Source organism: Montipora foliosa, chromosome 8 (assembly GCF_036669935.1).
Source record: "Montipora foliosa isolate CH-2021 chromosome 8, ASM3666993v2, whole genome shotgun sequence".
In the NCBI taxonomy this organism is placed as follows: Eukaryota; Metazoa; Cnidaria; class Anthozoa; order Scleractinia; family Acroporidae; genus Montipora; species Montipora foliosa.
Window position 1 is genome coordinate 25,149,452 of NC_090876.1, and position 12,500 is coordinate 25,161,951.

The 12,500-nt window shown below is 38.2% G+C and overlaps 1 protein-coding gene across 4 annotated transcripts in view; it reads right to left on the reverse strand.

Annotated features, from left to right (window-relative positions):
• LOC138013173 (zinc finger protein 709-like) overlaps positions 1 to 12,500 on the reverse strand; it is a 14,206-nt gene that overhangs the window by 248 nt on the left and 1,458 nt on the right. Inside the window, exons 1-2 of one of the 4 annotated variants that reach the window (XM_068860185.1) lie at positions 10,789 to 10,830; positions 1 to 4,280 (exon numbers count right to left, since the gene is read on the reverse strand). The exon at positions 1 to 4,280 is cut by the window's left edge and continues 248 nt beyond it. In XM_068860185.1, the coding sequence (XP_068716286.1) occupies positions 2,901 to 4,166 (1,266 nt within the window). In that variant the 5' untranslated portion in view covers positions 4,167 to 4,280; positions 10,789 to 10,830 and the 3' untranslated portion in view covers positions 1 to 2,900. Of the gene's footprint in view, positions 4,281 to 8,572; positions 8,848 to 10,502; positions 10,763 to 10,788; positions 10,831 to 12,500 lie in introns of those variants that run through there. The other 3 variants (XM_068860184.1, XM_068860186.1, XM_068860183.1) reach the window with 3 other exon arrangements.

The window sequence follows — 12,500 nt, forward strand, 5'->3', positions numbered from 1 at the left end:
CGCCAATTGCCTATTTACAACAGCACACGGTGTTTCGTTTAAGCTGTTTGCGTTTACTCGGGGAGTTCAATTACAGCGACACAAGTGACAAGTGATGCGAGAGTTAAAATGGTTAACACTCATGACATTTGTCACATAGTAAGGACATCTCATTTCCTCCATTTGTGTTCCTACTGTAAATACTCGAAAGAGTATCGCACTGCTTCTGATTGGTCAATGACGAATGCATCGACAGGTTGTTGAATGCAATACCGGTTTTTTGAGCGCAATGCGGAAGTTGCGATGGAGTAATTTTGTCGAGTAGAATTATGAAAAAATCGTACGTACTTGCTCGTTAAATTTTCTGACTTCGCTCGTGCCCATAAATCACGTAATGCAATCGCATTCATACGGTTTCTTAAACATGTTGAAAGCAAGGAAAGGAAGTATTAGAATACTTTATAAATGAAACTTAATTGTAATTGTTAAGCGTTTTCACGGTGAAATCATATATTCCACAATAGCCCTTTTCACGGTCAGTTTTTCTCATTTGCATTACAATGTAATCTAGCATGTGTGTGGGGCAAATTCGGGCTATTTCGTAGTTTTAACCCGAAATTGCCTCGCACCCACGTTAGATTACATTGTAATGCAAATGAGGAAAACTAACCGTGAAAAGGGCTATTGGGTAAATCAGCACAAAAGAGACAATGTATAAAAATTCCCAAATCTTCTACTGTAAGATCTCAATTCGGCCCAAAATTAAATGTTCGGTGTTCAAGTTCTTAACCTCTACAACTTGCTAAAGTGCACTAAAGTCAAGACAGCGAAAAGGTGTTGAAACTAAAAAATATATGAAAATTGTATATTCAGTTTTAGAAAAATTGTATAAAACACAAATGAGGAGGCCTTGCGCTCTACAAATAGCATTTTCTACAAGTGATAAAACTAGATCGTAACGCCTTATTACTTAAGCAATAAGAGGACTTTTTCCGTGTTTACATAGCCTCATCTAAACACGAGGAGGGAGTTGGAAGAACTCGAGACAGTTATGCAAACCCAAGACGCAGTCGAGAAACGAATGGCAGAGGACTGGGACTAGTTGCGCATGCACCATCTGATTGAACTGATGTCAGATTTTCATTAAAAAAGTTACTTCAAACATCCATCCATGCAACCTTTGTGTACGGCTCTTGACTAAAAAGCTTCCTTAGCCACCATCGATTTTCTGTAGTTAAGTGCTGCCCCCAATAACACCAATTACAGGGCAAAAAAAGCTAAGACTAATCTTAGTTAAGATTTTTTATCAATGACCCATTATCCTTCTCAGTTCTAATTACACAGTAACTGACCTCTGCTCGTTGGGGCGTTTCAGGCAGTCAATCAAACGAAATCAATGACACATCAGCAACAACTGTTAATCCCGTTACATGTAGCTATTTACAAGTGCAACCAAGAGGTTGAGTGAACGACTACCAGGATCCGGAAGATCTCCGGATCTCAACGCAAGCGCCCAATCTCTGTGCCACAATGCCTCCATATTGATGATTACAATGATAATGACGGCAATAATAACAATAAAGATAATGATACTAATAGAGCGATTTTCAAATGAGTGTCGTAAAACCAAAACCAAAGTAATTACTTTGGCCAATCAAAAAGGACGGAGACAATCCCGTAAACCAATCAAAACTCGAAGTAATTACACGTAACCGACACAAAGCGCGGGAAAATGGGCACGCGCAAGCCACGATTGGTTTTGGTTTCACCTCTGATTGTTGAAAAAGTGGCGCTAGAACTTTGAACCAATCACTGAGTGAAGTAATCATAAACCAAAGTAATTCGAAAAGTACTTTCGACACTCAATTGAAAATCGCCCTAATTAAAATAAAATATGTTCAAGTGCTATTAGCAACAGCAATGCTGCTTTGAAAAAGGACATACAAGAAGTGAGACTTGGGAGCTCTGGCAACCCGTTGTTACCTGCTTCTGTTTGAAATTTCATCATTAAGTCCTGCTTATAAATTGGAAAAGTTGTAAATCTAATTAAATTAATTCACAAGAAACAAAAGCAGATCGAATCAAATGTTGGTTTTTCATGAGAGCAGAGTAGAGAACTAATAAATTCAACCCACATGAAGGTTAGTCAGGAATCGAACTTGGGCCACTGCACCAACTCTGATTCCCCCAATAGCAACGTACAGCGGAATTAATGCTACTGTTCATAGATGTTAGACATTTCGTTCAGCTTTGGGGTTAGAACAACAGTTTGTGACTTCTACACAAGGAAGCGTAATTTGGCTGTATTGGACAGCCCACTTTTAATTGTCAAGAAGAATAACCCAACAGCTTAGGTCATGCTCTGGTTGACTTTCTTGCCCCTCAAAAGCTTGTGTGATTATGTTATTTTCAGGCCTATTTGCAGTATCTCTTGGTACTCGGCTAAAACGTTTGCCACGTTCTTTGCATTCATAAGGCTTCTCTCCAGTATAGACTCTTTTGTGTGTCTGTAAAGTTTTTTTATGTCTGAAACACCTGCCGCACTATTAGCATTCATAAGGCTTCTCTCCAGTATAGACTCTTTCGTGTGCCTGCAGAGTTTTTCTATGTCTGAAACACCTGCCGCACTATTAGCTAGCATTCATAAGGCTTCTCTCCAGAATAGACTGTTTCGTGTGCCTGTAGAGTTTTTCTGTGTCTGAAGCACCTGCCGCACTATTAGCATTTATAAGGCTTCTCCTCAGTATGGACTCTTTCAAGTGTCCTTAAAGTTTCCCTGTGGCTAAAACACCTGTCACACTGTAAGCCCTTTCTCCGCTATGGATTCTTTCATGTCTTATTAATGTCCCTGGTTGATTCATTTTTTGTTACACTGTTTACAATCATGAGGCTGTTTTCCGGTACGACATATCTCCTCATACTTACTTCTTGCTTTTCTCTTCACTATGGAGTCTTTCATGTCTCCTTTGACTTGCTACTTGACTGAAGCACTTACCACAATGCTTGCATTCAAAAGGCCTCTCTCCAGTATGGATTCTGACATGTCTCCTTAATCCTGTTGCTCCTGTAAAACACTTTCTGCACTCTTTGCACTCATAAGGCTTTTCTCCGGTATGAATCATTCTATGTGTTCTTAAAGTTGCTAAATGACCAAAACACTTGCCACACTGTTTGCATTCATAGGGCTTCTCTCCAGTATGAACTCTTCGATGAAAACTTAGACCTTCTGGTTGAGAAAAACACTTGTCACAGTGTTTGCACTGATAAGGCCTTATTCCACTATGGATTCTTTCATGTTTCCTCAGGCGTCCTGGTCGTCTAAAGCTCCGGCCACACTGTTTACATTCATGGGGCTTTTCTCCGGTATGAATCATTCTATGTCTTCTTAAATTTGCTAAATGACCAAAACACTTATCACAATGGTTGCATTTGTAAGGCTTCTGCCCAGTGTGGACTATTTCATGGTTCTTTAAAGTAAACAATCTACTAAAACACTTGCCACACTGTTTGCATTCATAGGGCTTCTCTCCAGTATGAACTCTTCGATGAAATCTAAGATTTTCTGATTGAGAAAAACACTTGCCACAGTGTTCGCACTGATACGTCCTTACTCCACTATGGATTCTTTCATGTATCTTTAGACCCCCTGCAGAACTAAAACACTTGTCACATTGCTTGCATTTATGAGGCTTTTGGCCAGTGTGGACTTTTCCATGCTCCCTTAAACTCCATCTTTGACTAAAGCAATTGCCACAATGTTTGCACTGATAAGGCTTCTCTCCAGTGTGTACTCTTTGATGCAATTTTAGATTTCCAGATTCTCTAAAACACTTGCCACAGTGCTCACACTTATAAGGGCTTTCTCCACTATGGACTCTTTCATGTCTCCTGAGGTTTCCCGCTGTAGTAAAACACTTACTACACTGTTTGCATTCATATGGCTTCTCTCCAGTATGTGTTTTTTCATGCATGTTTAAATTTTGGATGAAACGAAAACGCTTGCCACATTGCTTGCATTCGTATGGCCTTTCTCCACTATGGACTCTTTCGTGTGTCTTTCGACTTCCTGCTCGGGTAAAACACTTGCCACACTCTTTACACTGATGAAGTTGAACTCTTTCTTCACTAAAAGTAGCTGCACCATTACCGGTTTTTCCCGGTGCACTAGATTCATCGCAATGAATCATATCTCCAATTCTATTCAATTCAAAATTTTACGAACCTTTGTAATAATTATTGTTTGCTTGCAAGTGTTCAGGAAGCACAAAAATCTTTGTTAATAATTTTGTCCACCTTGAACCCTGAAATGATGAAAGAAAAACAACATTATGAATGTTGAAGACTGCTCAAGATACTCTCAGAAATTATCCTAAAAGTGGGTTCACATCAACATAGTCAATGCATTAAGCCATGCCACAACTGTTGCCACCAGGCCACTTATGTAGTCCCTTCACCCTTTGGTTCAAAGCGATTTCAAGTGAAATTCCTCAGATTTGCTGCCACAATGATCATTTATATTTAACTGCTTTGGAGCAAGCAACATAATCAGAATTCAAAACAAATATACTCTGTAAAATCTCACTGGTTTTGGCTCTGCTTGCTTTTCATCATAATGCATCATGCTTGCAACCACAATGCACTGCTCTATGGGCGAGCCTTGTAATAACAGTGATTTGAGAGATACAAATTAGGATTTAATACTTAAGAGCATCAATCGTACATCAATTGAACGAGTTTCCAGGGCCATAGCCAGAAAAAAATCATGACTGAGGCAATGTCCATGATTAAATTCGCTTCGTAGGTGTTTATGATGAGTACATTTTAAAGAGAATGCTGGAATCACGCTTTATTTTGAAAAATCACAAAAAATGACTGAGGCAACTGCCTCGGTTTGCCTCATACTGGCTACGGCCCTGGTTTCATCAATGAAATTACTAGATCAACATCTCTGCTGGGAGGAAAACGTCAAGGAAGTATCATCACTTTGCTATGCTACTTTGGTAACTTCGAGAAAACTTAAAAGCATTTTACCTCTCAACACCAGGAAACTTTTGTACAAGCTCTAGTTCTTTCTAAACTGTGCTACAGTGGTATCATCTATAATAATCTACCGGACTATCTGGCTAACCGTCTCCAAAGAGTGCAAAAAGCTTCCGCAAGCTTTTTCTGGGAAATTTTGTGAGCACTGTGGACATCATCAAACTCAAATGGTTACCTATACGGAACAGTATCAATGGCTTCTCCTAGAGGCAGCACATAAAGAGATACATAGCCCTACATGGCCAAGCTATCTCAAAGGAGATATTGTTAAACACACAAGGACTTAAAGATCTAATTCAGGGACATCCCTAGATACACCCATGCGAACCGGTACATTCCAAGATGAAGCGGCAAAGCTCTTCAATAAATTACCTTTGTCAGTTAGAAACTGCTCAGATTTTAGTACCTTCTCCAAATCAACATTATTTTAAGTATTAAATGGAAAGAACTAAGAACACATGACTGTCGTGACATTTTCTTCAATTTATAATATATCATAGTTTTTCATTTAAATTCCATTTTACTGTTGTCATTTTTAGTCTTTTATTATTTAAGTCAGTTCCATTGTTAGTTTGTTTCTCCAGATGAAGAGCCTTTTAATTAAGCATTGGATATACTGGAATAAAGTCATTATCATCATCATCATCATCATCATCATCATCATCAACATCATTATCATCATCATCATCATCATTATTATTATTATTATTATTATTATTATCATCATCATCATCATCATCAAGAGCACTGACAAAAGGCACAATCTTAAATCATGTTCTCTCGGCCTTTCAGGACAACAACCCATCCCCCCTCTCAAACCTTAAACCTCATGTATTACATCTCTTCGCTGTAGCATGCTCAATGTAGCAAAGATTTCTTATAATAGCAGATTTTTCAAAATTTGGAAACATTATAATAATAATAATAATAATAATAACAATGGTAACAAAGTTAATATAATAATAGGGCCGCTACGCAGCTCTCGGAAAGACTCTGAGGTTGGTGAGGGAGTACTGTAAGTTACTGCCTGTGCTTTCCAGCTTAATTTCTTCAATCCCAAGTAATGAATTTAACTGGCAGAAACAAGAAGTCATAACTTGAAGAAAAGCCCCCAAAAATGATGCTTCATATGTATTAAGATCTGATATTTTTTGTATCTCTAAACATCTGAATCAAGCAGCACAAACAGAATTTTAAATTAGCTGGCCATACCGTAGAATGAACTAGTGACCATTAAAAGTTTCCTGGAGAAGATCAAGAAAAAATACCTTTGATAATAAAAGTCTAGTATGCCTGAAAACTGTTAAAATTATATATAATTATGACAGAAATCAAATGAGGCCTTACACTACTGTAAATGTGATTGATGATCAGGAACTTATCTCTTACTTAACTTATTCTTTTGATTTAACACTCATTCACAGTGTAATGATGATATATAACTGAAGAATTTTCCTCAGTTTCAAAGGGAGCATCAGCTAGGAAGATCGATCCCTAGCACCAGGGCCAAGTTACAACCTTTTGGATTTAAACTACCAGTAATAATTATTATAACAAATCTAGGATCTCTCTGGTACTACATGTGAGACCTTTCTCCCACCATACAGCAAGCTTACACCTAAAATAATTGGTTGTACTACAATTTTCAGTTGAGTAAGGCAGCTAGGAAGTTAAGTGATAGCGTATAAACATTCAGGTTACCACATTGTTTAGGGTAACCTTTTTCATTTTAAAGGGTAACTGCATGAATTGAGCATGTCAATTGATCTGAAAAGGCACATCAAACATATCAACTGTTGCTAAAAGTAACAGTCAATGTGGGATGCTTTCGATGCAATGGAAGTTTTTAAAGGGGAAAATTCTGGGAAATATTTTTTTAATTTTTTTTTTCTGGACAAGATCTTGTACCAGTGAATTTCCACCTGAATTTTTCCCAAATCTACTGAAGGGATGCCTTTTTGGATGACATGACGTGCTCAATTCATGAAGATACCGTTGGACGAGGAAAAAATTAATGTCCCCTTGACAACATGGAAACTTGAACATGGAAACCTTAATCAACTAAAATAATGTTGCAGTATTAAATTCAATTTGATATATCAATATTTTGAGAAACAACAAAACACTTTTTAAATTACAAAGTACAGAGTTGAATATGTAGTATGAACCACAATGCTAATTAACTAAAAGAACAAAAGGAAACATGACAATGTAAAATATTACAAAGAAAGTTTTAAATTAACATGATAAAGTTGATGATTAAGTGTAGGTTTCTCCCATTGAATATGAATGGCTTCTTTTATCTTAAGTTGGAAGGTAGTAGAAGCGTGATCTAGGATGCTGAAACAGTCAGTAGAGCACAAAGTGTGGCAATGCTCAGAATTTTGTAAATGTTTAAAAATGTGCGACATTTTTCCACGCCCGTAAGTGAGCACATTTCCAGTGATAGGACCTCGCACATTTTTAAACATTTACAAAATTCTGAGCATTGCTGCACTTTGTGCTCTAATGACTGTTTCAGCATCCTAGATCAAGCTTCTACCACATTCCAACTTAAGATAAAAGAAGCCATTCATATTAAATGGGAGAAGCCTACACTTAATCATCAACTTTATCAAGTTAATTTAAAACTTTCTTTGTAATATTTTACATTGCCATGTTTCCTTTTGTTCTTATAGTTAATTAGCATTGTGGTTCATACTATATATTCAACTCTGTACTTTGTAATTTAAACTGAAGATGACAAAAGTTTCTGTCGATTACATGTTTTTAAATTTAAAAAGTGTTGTGTTGTTTCTCAAAATATTGATATGTCTGCTACTATCCAGACCTTTCAAGGCAATTTGATATACTAAAAACCAGTTTAAGGAGGCTGAAACCAGTGTCACCTCTTCCAAATTGTACTAGTAGAAGGATTGCTTATACAACCTTATCACCAAGCAGGAAGGTTATGGTTTATTGCAAAGCAGGATTATTGCGTAACGAAAATGCACTCCATGGTGTGATGTAACAAGTTACCATAGCAACAGGCAATCCATCTTTAAGTACCCTACATGTATATTTTGTCTTTCAATGCCTTTTCATGTGTTTACTTAGAAACTAACACTGATGACCCCATTTTCTTAATGCTGCAAAAACCTGACAGGCTAATAGAAAGCTCTTTGCAAAGTTTAAAACTGCAATATCCTCTGGAGAGGGTTCAGAGCTACCTTCACAATGATTGTAGAATTAGTAAAGTTTTTGTAACAATGTAATACTCCAGGGGGCCATGAATCTGCTACAGATAACTCTTTTAAAAATCTAAGAGTCTTATCTTGGTGTGCTTATGACTTAAGAGTTCACTTTAGAGGTATACATGTAAGGGCTTCCATACAAAATATAGGGAGCTTGTACATGGTTTACCAGTTGCTATGGTGACCTATAGCTATTAAGCTGCAATCATAAGTGTATCTTGATAAGCAAAATTTGGTGTTTCACATGGTACAAATGTACCATAACAATAATAATGTTCTCATAAGACATTCTATTGAAATTGTTAACTGGTTTGAGCCACCTGTTCCCTGCTAGCAGAGGTCTCTCTTCTTTTGTGTTTGCTGGGCTAACGAGTACTGGAAAAGAAACCTCTGCCACGGGTCGAAACTCCTCACTGTGATGAGCATGCATGGCGGTTTCTTAGCAACTGAATCCTCACGTGATACTTCATGTTGTGTGGGCCCACTTAACAGCAGCTATAAAGGAATGCGTGGGACACAATGGGCTCAAGTAACAGTCAGCAAACATATCGTGGGGCATGCAGATTGAAGACTGCGTCCAAGGTTGTGGATGGCAGTTGGATCAAAGTGAGTTTCAGCCCAACGCAGAGGTGTCTTTTCCTGTACTCGTCAGCCCAGTGAACACAAAAGAAAACAGACCTCTACTAGCAGGGAAAGCCACAAGTAAAGCTTGGTATTCAAATTTCAAATTTCTTGTTTTCTACAAGACAGACATTGCCAAATTTTGTCAGTTCAAATTGACAAACTTTTAACTAAATAGACCAAATCTGCAATATCAATGTTGTACCCAATTCAAACCTATTGGGAATAAAATGTTTTGTTCCAGATATTTGCATGTCATTAAATGTGATTGCTACATGTACATTATAATGCAAATACAATACACATGGTCACACTGCAGACTTTTCACCAACTGAAGATAGATCAGTTTCCAGAGGTAAACTGATTTTTTCAGTGTGACCAGTTTTTCCCCAATACCCGTTTTTTTCAAAGTAAAATAAATACAAACTATAGCTTGCTCTCTAAACAATTTATAATTATTTCAGGATGCAATACTGCAGCATACTCAAAGGGCAGCATAGCAGGCAGGGATTTGGACATCGGTAGAACACGCGATGCAGGATGTTACTTTTCCCACAGAATTCTCATGGGTCAAAGGAGAGAACAACCAGTGCAAACCAGTTTGGATGACCATTCCTATTTAAAGTGTCCACTGTGAGCAGAGAGCTCAACAAGTGCACCTGCAAAGGGCGCTGCTCATGCTGCCAATGTGCCAGGAAATATATAAGTGCTCGCCATTGTGTAAATGTGACAGCCCAGAGAGAAAATCTTAGAGCAAAATAGGCATTTGTGAGGGTTTTGCAACAAGCAATTACATTCCTAATATGATAAGATTAGATGTACGAAAAGACGCCGTCAATTTGAACGCATTGCATGCACCTATCAATGTTAAGCCCCAGGAGGAGGGCGGGTCATGCAAGGGGTGGGGATTTTGACATTTTTGGAAAAAATGAGTCAAATTTCCCACCCCTGCAACAACATAATTGGCCAAAAGTATCAGAAGCCCCCAACCCACCCCACTCTCATAGACATAATCCTGACAAACAGGCCTCAGCCTTCTTTTTTTTAACGTCTGGCACGTTAGATTTGGGCTTAAGTGACCATCACCTGGTCTATGCTGTTGGCAGGTCACAGTGCCCTACGCATTTTCAAGAATTACCATTCAGAGCGTCCCATTCGATATCCCATACATATTTGAGGACATTGACGACATCCATTGAGCTCGGAGTTACCTGTTATCAAGTTTACTCGACCACGTGCCAATTGCAAATTGAGAGCACATACCATTTATGACACCTGAGCTACTCGAGGCAATTAGGAAACACAACAAATTAAAGCACCTATACAACAAGCCTACGTGCTGGCTAGCTTGGAACAGATACAAGAATCAGCGAAACGTTGCATCTTCATTGAGGCGTAAGGCGGTATCAAACTATTTTCGCACCACTGCCGCAAATGCCAAAGGCAACCCAAGAAATTTTGGCAAAAGGTCAAGCCTTTCATGCACTCAAAGAAAAACATCAGCCAAGACTCCATTCATCTTAAAGAGGGTTAACAAACTGGAAGTAGCACAAATTTTTAGCGTGCACTTTTCATCCTTCTTGAAGGACAATAATAGTGATAGGCATCACAATGATAATCCTGTTTTACCATTCATCCAAGTATCTCTGCTATACAGACCCACTGCTCTGCGGAAGAAGCTTTCCAGTTTTGTTCTGTATGTCCACCTGAAGTCGACCTTATACTTAAGTCACTTGATCCAAAAAAAGCAACTGGCTAGGATAAGATACCACCACGAACATTGCGGGATGATGCTGATGCTCTTGCTTATCCGCTATCTGTTCTTGCTTGGAAGCTGGCTGAAATATGCCCCATCTTCAAAAAGGATGATCCTCGTGATAAATATAACTGTTGGCCAGTGTTGATTTCTAGTTACTTGAATATGCATGTCCAGTCTTCCACCGGGCGCTGCAATCGTACCTTAGTGACGACCTAGAGAGACTGCAAAAGAGTGCTATGAAAGTAATATATCCGCTACTCTCATACACTGTGGCTCTTAAAGAGTCTGGCCTGTCAACACTTCATGAAAGAAGAGACGTTATTTCATCGAAGACCTTCGCTGCAATCAAAGAAGACAAATCTCACAAACTTCATGAGCTACTTCCTAAACACAACACTGGACAATATAGCCTTAGGAACAATAGACTTTTCAATCTTCCTAAGTGTAAGACTGAACGTTGCAAGTTGCAAGTCAAGTTTTATAATCAGCCATATTTTTAGGCAATAGATTTTAAGTGGGGAGACATGGGTTAAATTTATGAATATTAAGTTTAACATTATTTCTTTTAAATTGATCCTATGCTGTAAATAATTCGTAATTCAGCCTATGGCTGCAAAGTTTTATTACTATTAAACTATCTATCTATCAATCTATCTATCTATCTATCTATCTATCTATCTATCTATCTATCTATCTCTCTACTCTGGATAAAGTTTTTGAGAAGTGTCTTGCAAGCCAACTCTTATTATTTTAGTTCGATCTTGTCACAGTTTCTGTCTGCGTATAGACGGGTTACAGCTGTGAGGCGGAATGCACTTGACAATAAGTGTGTTGTTTGCGCAGTTTCTATGGATATGAGTAAAGCTTTTGATATGATACCACACGACCTCCTCCAAGCCAAGCTGGCTGCCTACAGTGTTGCTCCAGTCAGCCTGCCCCTCCTACATAGTTACCTTAGAGACAGGTCCCAGCGTGTCAGGATAGAAGATGTAACATGTGATGTTGTTGTTTTTTTCTAAGGCTTTACCTCAGGGATCGGTGTTAGGGCCCCTCCTTTTTAACATTTTTCTTAATGATCTGTTCTATTTTATTAATCGTGCTAATTTGTCCAACTATGCTGATGATAACCAAACTTATTTTAGTGATCACGATCCTGAGGTGGTAAAGTCTATAATCAATGGCGATCTCGCTGTTGCAAGTTGTTGGTTTGACGATAATAAGCTAGTGCTCAATCCCGAGAAATGTAAATGTATTATTCTTCCAAAAAACTACCCTTGCAATCTTCCCTTTAGCATTAGTAAGTATAGGTTCCTATCGTAGACCAATTAGAACTTTTAGGCATAACTATTGGTACCGGTAACTCGCTAAATTTTAGCAAACACATTGGCAAGATTACAAAGAAAGTTGGAAATCAGTTAGATGTTTTGAGTACGCTAAAGAACATGCTATTAATCTCTTCGAAGATTCAATAATGTAATTTATGTAGTGTCTTATTTTACGGACTGTTCTGCAATCCGGCATAATTGTAATGAGTCTGATAAGCAGAAGATGGAAAGGCTTCATGTGAGAGCTCTAAGGTGTGTCTACAACAAACGGGTGCCCCTTCAGTTCATGGTGATGATGACTGCGGCTTAACTTTGTCCAATCCTTGTCTACATTACATTGCCATATTAATTTTTAAAGCTGTAAACAGTATGTTACCGGGATACATAAGTGACTTGTGACTTGACGTAATAATGTGAAGTGCTTGAGAGGCACCAACAAGCTAGTCATTCCACGCAAGAAAACTACAAACTTTGGCTTAAAATCTACAACTTTTATTGGTGCCAAAGTGTGGAATTCTTTGCCAGATGAAATACATTCAAAGA